This window comes from Zea mays, chromosome 1 (genome assembly GCF_902167145.1).
Source record: "Zea mays cultivar B73 chromosome 1, Zm-B73-REFERENCE-NAM-5.0, whole genome shotgun sequence".
In the NCBI taxonomy this organism is placed as follows: Eukaryota; Viridiplantae; Streptophyta; class Magnoliopsida; order Poales; family Poaceae; genus Zea; species Zea mays.
In genome coordinates this window covers 203,360,881-203,372,542 of record NC_050096.1, presented here as the reverse complement: position 1 = coordinate 203,372,542, position 11,662 = coordinate 203,360,881, and the positions used below count along the sequence as shown (strand labels likewise).

Genomic DNA, 11,662 nt, shown 5'->3' with positions numbered 1-11,662 from the left:
TAAGCATTTTTAACTTTAACATGCGTTTTGTTTTCCTTGATTAGGAAGTCATCTTGGGAGTCCAAGAGATCATCCTTCTCATGGATGGCACTAATTAATTCATTTAACTTCTCCTTTTGTTGCATGTTTAAGTTGGCAAAAAGAGTGCGCAAGTTATCTTCCTCATCACTAGCATTTTCATCACTAGAGGATTCATATTTAGTGGAGGATTTAGATTTAACCTTCTTCTTTTTGCCGTCCTTTGCCATGAGGCACTTGTGGCCAACGTTGGGAAAGAGAAGTCCCTTGGTGATGGCAATGTTGGCGGCGTCCTCGTCGTCGGAGGAGTCGCTAGAGCTTTCGTCGGAGTCCCACTCCCGACAAACATGGGCATCGCCGCCCTTCTTCTTGTAGTACCTCTTCTTCTCCTTTCTTCTCCCCTTCTTGTCGTCACCCCTGTCACTGTCACTAGAAATAGGACATTTAGCTATAAAGTGACCTGGCTTACCACATTTGTAACAAACCTTCTTGGAGCGGGACTTGTAATCCTTCCCCCTCCTTTGTTTGAGGATTTGGCGGAAACTCTTGATGACGAGCGCCATTTCCTCATTGTCGAGCTTGGAGGCGTCGATTGGTTGTCTACTTGGTGTAGACTCCTCCTCCTTCTCCTCCGTCGCCTTGAGAGCAACCGATTGAGCTTCGGACGTGGAGGGACCGTCAAGCTCGTTGATCTTCCGTGAGCCCTTGATCATAAATTCAAAGCTCACAAAATTCCCGATTACTTCCTCGGGGGTCATTAGTGTATATCTTGGATTACCACGAATTAATTGTACTTGAGTAGGGTTAAGGAATATAAGTGATCTTAAAATAACCTTAACCACCTCGTGGTCATCCCATTTCTTGCTCCCGAGGTTGCGTACTTGATTCACCAAGGTCTTGAGCCGGTTGTACATATCTTGTGGCTCCTCCCCTTGGCGAAGACGGAAGCGACCGAGCTCCCCCTCGATCGTTTCCCACTTGGTGATCTTGGTGAGTTCATCACCCTCGTGCGCTGTCTTGAGCACGTCCCAAACTTCCTTGGCGCTTTTTAGTCCTTGCACCTTGTTGTACTCCTCCCTACTTAGAGAGGCGAGGAGTATGGTTGTGGCTAAGGAGTTGAAGTGTTCGATTTGGGCCACCTCGTCCTCATCATAATCCTCATCCCCTACGGATGGTACCTGTGCTCCAAACTCAACAATATTCCATATACTTTTGTGGAGTGAGGTTAGATGAAATTTCATTACATCACTCCACCTAGCATAATCTTCACTGTCAAAGGTTGGCGGTTTGCCTAATGGAACGGAAAGTAATGGAGTATGTCTAGAAGTACGAGGATAATGTAAGGGGATCTTACTAAACTTCTTGCGCTCATGGCGCTTAGAAGTTATGGAGGGCGCGTCGGAGTCAGAAGTAGAAGGTGATGAAGTGTCGGTCTCATAGTAGACCACCTTCCTCATCTTCTTTATTTTGTTGCCACTCCGATGCGACTTGTGAGAAGAAGTCTTTTTCTCCTTCTTCTTATCCTTCTTCTTCTCCTTGTTGCGGGACTCTCCCGATAGAGCTTTCTCGTTGCTTGTAGTGGGCTTTTCGCCGGTCTCCATCTCCTTCTTGGCGTGGTCTCCCGACATCACTTCGAGCGGTTAGCCTCTAATGAAGCACCGGGCTCTGATACCAATTGAAAGTCGCCTAGAGGGGGGGTGAATAGGGCGAAACTGAAATTCTCAAAATAATCACAACTACAAGCCGGGTTAGCGTTAGAAATATAATTGAGTCCGCGAGAGAGGGTGCAAAACAAATCGCAAGCAAATAAGAGGTGTGACACGCGGATTTGTTTTACCGAGGTTCGGTTCTCGCAAACCTACTCCCCGTTGAGGTGGTCACAAAGACCGGGTCTCTTTCAACCCTTTCCCTCTCTCAAACGGTCCTTCGGACCGAGTGAGCTTTTCTTCTCAATCACTTGGAACACAAAGTTCCCACAAGGACCACCACAAGATTGGTGTCTCTTGCCTCAATTACAAGTGAGTTTGATCGCAATGAAGAATCAAAGAAAGAAGAAAGCAATCCAAGCGCAAGAGCTCGAAAGAACACAAGCAAATCTCTCTCTCTAATCACTAGGGCGTTGTGTGGAGTTTGGAGAGGATTTGATCACTTGGGTGTGTCTAGAATTGAATGCTAGAGCTCTTGTAAGTATTTGAAGTGGGAAAACTTGGATGACTTGAATGTGGGGTGGTTGGGGGTATTTATAGCCCCAACCACCAAACTAGCCGTTTGGTGGTGGCTGACTGTCGTATGGTGCACCGGACAGTCCGGTGCACACCGGAGATGTCCGGTGCGCCAGCCACGTCACCAGGTCGTTCGGTTTCGACCGTTGGAGCTTCTGACTTCTGGGCCCGCCTGGCTGTCCGGTGTACACCGGACAAGAACTGTAGATTGTCCGGTGCACCGTCTCCCGCGTGCCTGACTTCTGCGCGCTTCTGGCGCGCATTAAATGCGCCTGCAGGTGACCGTTGGCGCGAAGTAGCCGTTGCTCCGCTGGCTCACCGGACAGTCCGGTGTACACCGGACATGTCTGGTGCATTATAGCGGAGCAAATTCCCGAGGCTGGCGAGTTCCAGAGCCGCTCTTCCTTGGAGCACCGGACACTGTCCGGTGTACACCGGACAGTCCGGTGAATTATAGCGGAGCGCCTCTGGATTTTCCCGAAGGTGACGAGTTTGACTTGGAGTCCTCTGGTGCACCGGACACTGTCGGTGGCACACCGGACAGTCCGGTGCGCCAGACCAGAGGTGCCTTCGGTTATCCCTTGCTCTCTTGTTGAACCCAATTCTTGGTCTTTTTATTGGCTAAGTGTGAACCTTTGACACCTGTATAACTTATACACTAGAACAAACTAGTTAGTCCATTTATTTGTGTTGGGCAATTCAACCACCAAAATCATTTAGGAAATAGGTGTAAGCCTAATTCTCTTTCAGTATGTTTGAACATGAAGCGAGCGTACTACACTCACCCTAATAAAGTCCATTCGTTTGTCATTCCCTCATATGGTCATAACTTGTAGAACGAGGTAGCTGGTATTAAGCCTATAGATGAATGTTTGGCCAACTAAGTTATATACGATGATTATCGTAGAAAAATTTAAACTGCTGAGAAGGCGGTACGAAGAAAATACCCTCTTAAGTCAATTGGAACACCATTCCGAATTGTATGTTCCCACTTAAAAATATCCTTCGCCCATACATAACGTTTCTTGTTGTAGGCAATCTTATATTTCTTTGAGATAATCGCTTCTGTGAACCTCTTATATGACATGTGCTTATACCTATCTGTCTGCTTTGCATATGTCATTTCTATTTCTTTGAGCGTCCGAGAAGCAACTTGGAGGTCTGGCCACCTGTGGTCTTTTAACTCCTTAAGTTGAGATATCATATCAATTTGTCTTTGGAGTCCTTTAATCTTTATATATTGTAAAACAAAATCAGAGATTGGGATAAGTTAATAGTGAATTAGTAATTAGCTTGTGCATACTCATAGAGTCAGTGAGGTCTTTGCGGTCTTGTGAAGTACCAAATGAATCGAGCACTTGTATCTCCATATTTCTTGCATTGATCACGACAAGATACCAGTGCGTCTCTTGGATGTTTATCGGAATAAACACCTACAAAACAATTATAAATACTACATAACAATAAAATACATGTAAACACTAACTGTTTTGTTTAGATTGCAAACTCAAATGTAACATGTCATGATCTAGGTAAAGTAAAACCCTTCGTTCAGCGCTACATATTTGTGCCATGTCTTTAATTGGATATAGCTCCTTTATTTTAATTTCAACATCACCATCTCGCTTCAGGAAATTGAACTGGAAAGCATTTTCTATGTGGACACGACCTCTAGATCGGCACTTTAGATGCTTTTGAGCTTTTATTAAATTTATGTAACAGTCTATAACCTGCAAGTGTGTAAGTTGTGATTAAAAATACCAGGGTGAGTAAAAAAACTTATACATAACAAGGTCGCTAAATTTAAAACTAAGCATGGATTACCTCGTCACCTAAATATGCATTCGGCTGAAATAAACATTCCATCGACTTCCTTTCAACAAAGGCATCATCAATAAGCACGACTTCTACCCTTGGTTCACAAGGAATTTCCTTAATAAAATCGATGAGGGCAAGATCACCCTGCGTGCAAATATAGTCTAAGCAAACAATCGTGAGATAAAACTAAAATTAGTTATCATAAAAAATACAAATTGATCCATACAGAACTACGAAAATTATAACACCTTCCGGAACTATTGCGGTTGCCACCGATTTTTTTTGACATGTTATGACATAAGCCTACAAATAGAGATTCCATTCTCGCGAGACAAAAGTCTACATTCATAAGGTAACTATTGCGGTTGCCACCGATTTTTTTGGCATGTTATGACACAAGCCTACAAATAGAGATTTCATTCTCGCGGGACAAAAGTCTACATTCATAAGGTAAGATAGGTTAGTGTCCATGCAGTGCCATGTTAGTGAAAAAAAAATAAATGACGATTTAAAAGAGTAAGCCAACATGCATAAAAATTGTTAGATGCATAATAAATTAGTAAAATAAATCATGGAGCCATCTCTGAACTAACAGTGGACAAATAACAAAATGACACATGATTGCTTCAATCTTTACGAGAACATATAACTTATGTACAAACGTGTGCTATTGTTATGAGAAAATGTTTCGTAATCCATTTGTGATCCTAGTCATACATAAATTTTGTTATTTTAATCTAACTATTTCACCAATAACCATCAGTTATATGCAGACTTCTATATGTGATAGTACAATGTCTATGCGTTGCTACGGTTTTTATATATTACGAGAGGTGCAAGTTAGGTCTAGAGTATCCATAATCCATTCTCACAAGAGGTGCAGCTTAGATTTCAATATGAGATACAACAAAATCATTTTCCCTTGTAACACACTTAAACTTATTGTCTATTTTAGCCCATACATAATGTCATCACAGCCTAGCAAATAATTCAGCATGTCGTATGATTTGACAGACAAAGGTCTCAAGGACCATCCTCCATTCAAATGCAGGACCCAATCGTCTTGATGCATTGTGATGTTCAGTCTTTGCTCCACACGGAGTCCCTGCACATTTGAAGCACAAAGCTATTTCTAAAGTATTTGAAGCTTTTAAATTATAGAACAATAGATATGAAATCCGAATTCAGCTACAACTTTGGGATTCAATGCATCTAAGAGAATATTTTTAATGTTTTTTAAATATAGTAGCATGGGCTGCATAGATCATAAAAAAGCATTCCCTAGAGGAAACCTACATCAGCACCTACTACTTCATAGGAGAAATTTGCGATTATAGCACTCCCGACCTTGCACTTTGTTGTTTCAGCACTTCGAACATTTTTGTCGCCAAAATGGCATTCCCAACATTTGCTCGTTGTTGAAACAACACTCCCGCTTGTCTAAGGGGGTGTTTTGTTTCTAGGGACTAATTTTTAATCCCTTTATTTTATTGCATTTTAGTATCTAAATTGTTAGATACGGAAATTAAAACTCTATTTTAGTTTCCGTATTTGGTATTTTAGGTATTAAAATTGAATAAAATGAAGGAACTAAAAATTAGTCGTTAGAAATCAAACACCCATTAAGTGGTTTAGACGTTGTTTAACTTCAGATGCGACTTTGAAGGATGAAAATGCCCTTCCCTCTCCCTCTTCGTTCTCGCAAACGCGGCTATTCTGTCTCTGCTCCATTTGTCCCAGTCAACTCCCGTCGCCGCCGAACCCTAAACTCTACGTGATACATCAGCAGTTTTGTTGCATTAATATATGGAGAGAAAATTTTGGACAACAAACCATAATTTTGGACAGGAAACAGTTCTAAAATTTTCGGACAGCAAACTGCAAATTTTGGACAGGAACCGAAACCTCACATATATGTGGCAGTTTTGCTGAACTTCTGGCAAGTTTTACAGCTGCAATTCAAACAATAGCCTTACCCATTTGCTTCAAGAATATTTTCCACTTACTAAATAAGTGTTGCTGCTAGAATGGCCGAGTGCTTTTGCTGCTGGATTTTGTCCAAACATGCACCCTTTCTTTTCCCTCAAGTAAGAGCTGCTGGAAAGGCTCCTGTTAAGAAACAGTCTGCTAGGAACTGCAACTGGGCCTTCCAATGTAGATACATTAAACATACAACTTGGTCTTCCATGAGGGACTTCTCTGCTTCGATTTCTTCAATAGTGGCATGCGTCAAAACTGCTCTGATCACAAGCTAATGAATAATAATTTGATGACCCAGAACATGGGGAAAATGCATCTATGTGTAATCACTCGCCTCTTGTACAAGCGTCCAAGAACCAGAGGCCTGCCAGTGAAGTCGAAGTCCACTGGTCCAGCTTGAACTCTCGCAAATTTTGTGGAGTAAATCACTACAGACTGCTTTTGTAAACAGCCACAGCCTGTAAAGTTGGACATTTGTTGTCAAGAATTTGCCACATTATTTATTTTTCACGGCAATCACTGTTCAACTATATATGATATTCAGAGACAATGAACAAAATACTAATTAGATTATGCAGTATAGATATATACGTTGCTGTATGAAACAAACGCGGAAGAAAAAACATAACGCCATCGCCTTGCCAAAACTCATAGACAAGTCTCTTAGGTGAGAATCGAATAGCAAGCATCCTAACCACCTAGACAATAAAAAGATGCTCTCTTTCAAAGCATTGTGAAACCCATTGTGTCAAAGTAACCAATTTATCGTCCATCATCTTCTACTCAAACTGCACATTACTCAAGACTATATAAGATTGAACATGCATTCTTGTATGCATAGGTTTCGATTGTAAAAATATATTTAGTACAAAATGAACATGAATATCAGTAGTAACTTCTCTAGTTCAAACATGGGCCTAATAATTCATTAAATTCTGCCCCCACCGAGCTACCACTAAAATCTATAAGTGTATTGAAATCAAACTGCAAAACTATTATTCTACCATTATCGTTCTGTACTTCAATGGCGAATTAAGCATAAGGCATACCACTGCACCATCAACCTTAAAAATAATAGTTTCTACGGGAGCGGATCGGAAGCTCCTATGCATCAATTACCTTCACGTGGTGAACTCCATGGACTTGTACTTCTCATTCGTTGGAATACTTGTTTTCCAGTTTATCCTCCCGCCGTGAATTATAAAAACATTTGTTGATCCAAAAACACTTTTGGAGTGCATTTTTGTACAGAAACCTACAGATCGGAACTTTTGGAGTGAAGAAATTGCAAATTAGACAATCTAATTAAAAAAATTAAACCATATTGACATTCTGTTTCGTGTGTTAGTAGATTTTCCCTAACCTGATCCACTTGCACCAAGCAAAATGGTTGATATTGTGGATCCACACAAAAGGACAGAGATATCAGGAGTATCATGGATGTTTGTAAGAAATTAATAACCTTGTTGTGCATGTTTTCCCGTGGCAATATGTTGGAGCTATTGCTAGATCTCTCTAACTAATGATTAAGCCCACCGTGAGAAGCAAACAGAATCCTAACTCGAGAAATCCCTACAGTTAGAGAAAGCAAGCAAGAGGGGATGCAAGAGGTTGAGTAAGGCTAACCAAGGTACGTGCAGTTGCAGAGGAGCCGCAACACCTCCCAGTTAGCTGGTGGCGTTGCCGTCGCAGGGAAGACATAGTATCAATACATCACGGAATTCATTGAAGAAAAAATATTTATTGTCAAATTATATACCATTTTCCTTGATTACTGGAATGTTTAGCTCCTTCTCTTCATCTTCAGAATCAAGATCCATTATGTAAGAGGCAAGAAGCAAAAATGAGGTCAAGGAAACAAAATACTCCACAAAGAAATTGTTTAGATCAGTCTTACATGAAATAAAACTAATAAAAAATCAATGTTAAAAAGGATATTCATCTTCCTCAACCTTGTAACCAAAGAAAAATACACGGGTAGTTTTCGATGTGTGTGACAACTCACACTCTTTATTGAAAACCAAATCAATTTCTATCTAGGGGTATTTTTCAATAGAGAGGGTTCCAATAGCAAGCTTCTGGTCATCAACTTTGACATGGCACTTTCACTTTTCTTTGATTCCCCAAGTGCAGCCTACAGGATTAAATCCAAGTAAGTATACAGAGCTTCGTTCTCAAATATTTGTCACCTGCTAGTTCATTTTTAAACTAAACCGCGGCAAATAAAAAAGAACGGAGGGAGTATCAGGTATGGATGCAGGAACATAATAAATGATGTCCAAAACTCAACCTGATCAGAGCACTGCTGAAAACAGCTATTGCAAAACGTTTTCATAGCTGCACCTGGCAGCTGACACATACAACAGACAGAATCGTATAGACTGACAACTCCGATAACCGTTGCATCTCATCTCATCTCATGTGCTTATTCATTGCCAAAATTATAATGATGATATTGCTTTATTCACTGGATGTTGGATGATAAATCATGTAATATTATTAGGAAATAACAGAGGTATGACTGATTTTCCATGGGCCATGAAAAACATCATTTGAACCACTACAATGGACTGGCCGTTGTAATTTTTTGGTTCATGACTTCCCCTTTCTATTTTCCTTTTGCTTATAAAAAATGTAATAATACAAGTATGGACTTAAATGCTGGGTTGTTTTTGTTCTGAAGTATCTGAAATTTGCAGCTGCCAGCTAGGTCCACAGATAGTGTCATATGTACTTATGGGTTCTGATTGTAGTTTTTTGGTAACAGTGGTATGCTTATATAATTCAGACTTTGTGTAATATTGATGAGTTCTTAGGAACATTATAGTAAACCAGTAGCAAAAGAAGGTTTATTCATTTCTTTATGCTGAAGAAAATTATGAGCATTGCTAGGTACCACAATGTCCTATTCATAATTTTGTAAGCAAAAGGACTAATTTTGTGTTGTGCCTAAGGTACTTAACCCAATCGACTGGACTTGGTGAATTATCCTCACGTCTAGTTTGGGTTGACTCAATTACCCTCTTTGCAAAAGAGGGCAAACAGAATGATGCCGTGTGGATCTAAAAATATAGAAATAGAATAGAATCAGGAAACAGCTTGAGTTCTAATGCAAAGGAGTGAAATCAGCAAAAATACACACCTCTGAGTTGTAGAACTTAAGGGGTCCTTTTGATTTCGTAGAATGTTCATCCTCCTCGATGTTGAAAATAGGGTGCTGGAAATCCGTTCATCCTCCTCCGAGAAGAAGAAATATACTGCAAACTGTATAGTGTAGAGGGCAGCTGTAGCCTCCAATGGAGCTGAGGGGGAAGGGGAGGGGGCCGCTGTAGTTAGCCTAAGCTGCTAAGGCCGATCAAGATCCGTTGCCCGTGGAGAAACTGAAGCTCACCTGAAGGGGCCTCTTGGAGTGTATCCATGGTGTTGATGGCGGAGCCCGTAGGAGCTCCGCACCTCGCCGTCGCCGCCCTTAACCTCCTCGTCGTCCCACTCCCACTACACCACCGTCGCTGGATATCACTGTCCAGCCCACTGAAGATGAGCGCGGTGTGGAAAATCAATAGTCAGAGAAGAGACTGAGTTAGCCATCTCTATGTATTGATAGAAGTCAGAAAAGCAACATGCATATTGTGCATTCAATGATTCTACCAAAAAGTGGATTTCTCTAATTTGTCAAAATTTAAATCTATGCTCATGAAGACAACGTTCCGAATTTTGGTCAGATACTCACATCCATCTCTTGAAAAGCTAGTCAAAACAGCAATATGGAGTTTCCCATGCAAGCATGATATCAAACATCAAGCGGCGAAGATTCTTATCGGCCAAATAATCTAGACATGCTGTAACTTTATGAAGAGCTTTATGGCAGCAATACTTTAAAAGGTATCTTGCATATGTATTAGCCTCATAACAATTGTGTGGAAAATCAATATCAAAGCTCCATGCTGAAATTTAGTGTGAACTTGGCAACTTTAAAAAATGAATTCAGATTAAGTTGATCTAATTGTACCCACTTTATGCACTTTGCCACCTCCACTCACAACATGCCCAAACTTAATGCTTTCACTAATTGGTAGGAAGAATAAGCCTTGGCACAAGACAAATATACCAATTAAATGCTCAGGCTAGCAAAATGTTGAGATTGATCTATATTTTCCAGCAATAGCTCAATGGGTTTCTCTGTACTTTAATTCTATACTTCTAGTACCAATCAAGTTTGGGGACAACACCAATCTGCTGCGTTGAGGCATAGTTCTAATGCGACGTGGTATACACACTAATCACGATCACAAAAAGCATTCGTGCTTATTCTTTGAATAATAAGTGGATAGCTCACATCTAACTTCTATAGACAACCGCTAGCAGAGTATATTCGCGTCAGATGAAGACACTACCTTGAGCAGTGGGAGACTATGAAGTTGGCGATGGAGGAAAGCTGCAGGATACTCCCGTCGTCACTGCCCTTGTCGTCGATGACCACGGTGGCAGAGGGCGAGGCGAGGAAGGCGGCTGCCACCACCGCTCGGATCTCGGCAAGTTGGGCTAGGAAGGTGCGGATTAACTTGAGAAAATTGAGCAACTCAAAAGAAAACATGTGAAGTGTTTTTGATCCATGCATGTATGGCCATAAGCAGGGGCAGATATTAGGCCTGGGCCACCTGGGCCGTGGCCCGGGTCGTAGCCCAAAAACATTCTTATATATGTATAGATTTTTGGTAAAAAAAACCCTAAATGGGCCTCAAAGGCCTGCAACTCGCAGCCTTCAATCCCAATTCCCAGGCCCCCTATCGTTTTGTTGCCTGGGCAGTGGGCACGCTCGACGCAGACGCCCGCCGGCCGCTAGCCGCCTTCACCTGCTCTGCGCGCACGACACGCCCGTCCGCCCGTGCATCGTCGCCGTCGGTCGTCCGGTGCCCGTCCGCCGACCGCCGGTCCGCGTTCCGCCCTCCGCCCACCGACGACGTTCGTCCGGTCACTTCGGAGTGCGCCCGTCGACGGTCGACCGTCGGTCCGCCCTCCATGGCTTCACCGTTTGGGTACGACTAGCCAGCCAGAGCCAGCATCGTCGTCGAGCGCCGGCTCGCCCCTCGGCGACTCGACCAGCCGGGAGCCGCTAGTGCCTAGTTGGCCAGTAAGAGTGTCGTGGTGACAGTCGGGCAGTGTCGCGGTGAGGTAGTCGACCTGATGTCCTCCATTCCAATTTCCCAGTCGAGGCAGGCGTCGATGTTCTTGAGTGCAGCCTCCTCGAGCCCGGAGAGGTATCAATGGCCCTCCTTGAGCATCGAATGGATCCCATAGCCCGCCATAGAGCCGAGCCCCACCATCATCGTCTCTGGCTAGGTGTGGGGCGTTGGTATGGCGGTAGGGGACAGCGCCGAAGGAGAGGTGGATTGGGGGAGCGGCGGACGGAGGCGCGAGCAGTGAAGGACTGGCTGCAGCCCACGCGCTGCGGACGGGGCGAGCGGCTAGGGGAGTTGCGAGCGGTGAGCGGTTGGGGGAGGCGTTTGCGGGCGGCGCACGATGATTTCAGCGCGACCGGGGGAGTGACGGTTTCGGGGCGAGAAAGAACCTCGGGGAGTCGGGGCTGGTGGGTTGGATCGGGAGTAGGAGTGTTGTTCAGGATC

At 43.0% G+C, this 11,662-nt stretch overlaps 1 protein-coding gene across 7 annotated transcripts; it reads right to left on the bottom strand.

The window, feature by feature from the left end:
- Positions 1–4,926: 4,926 nt before the first annotated feature.
- On the bottom strand, positions 4,927–11,606 carry LOC103643138 (uncharacterized). Of its 7 annotated transcripts, none has more exons than XR_002266335.2 (8): positions 10,433–11,606; positions 9,430–9,569; positions 9,181–9,340; positions 8,044–8,172; positions 7,798–7,839; positions 7,158–7,709; positions 6,035–6,496; positions 4,927–5,163 (listed from the first exon to the last, which is right to left on the bottom strand). XR_002266335.2 is itself a non-coding variant. In XM_008666289.2 (4 exons), the coding sequence occupies exons 1-4, from the start codon at positions 10,654–10,656 to the stop codon at positions 9,055–9,057; spliced, it is 570 nt and encodes a 189-aa protein (XP_008664511.1). In that variant the 5' UTR covers positions 10,657–11,606; the 3' UTR covers positions 9,045–9,054. The 7 variants fall into 7 exon arrangements, 1 of the variants encoding a protein (XP_008664511.1); XR_002266336.2 differs by lacking the exon at positions 4,927–5,163 and having other exon boundaries at positions 5,922–6,496; positions 7,158–7,306; positions 7,402–7,709; positions 10,433–11,605; XR_002266337.3 differs by lacking the exon at positions 4,927–5,163 and having other exon boundaries at positions 5,922–6,496; positions 7,158–7,306; positions 7,665–7,709; positions 10,433–11,605.
- Between the last annotated feature and the right edge of the window lie 56 nt (positions 11,607–11,662).

What these genes read in the sequence shown, in the direction of transcription:
- LOC103643138 (XM_008666289.2), bottom strand. Translation starts at nt 10,656, where the DNA reads ATGCATGGATCAAAAACACTTCACATGTTTTCTTTTGAGTTGCTCAAT. An exon ending in ATAGTCTCCCACTGCTCAAG is followed by an intron (nt 9,570 to 10,432) that starts GTAGTGTCTTCA and finishes GCTCATCTTCAG; the next exon opens with TGGGCTGGACAGTGATATCC. An exon ending in ACTCCAAGAGGCCCCTTCAG is followed by an intron (nt 9,341 to 9,429) that starts GTGAGCTTCAGT and finishes CTTCCCCCTCAG; the next exon opens with CTCCATTGGAGGCTACAGCT.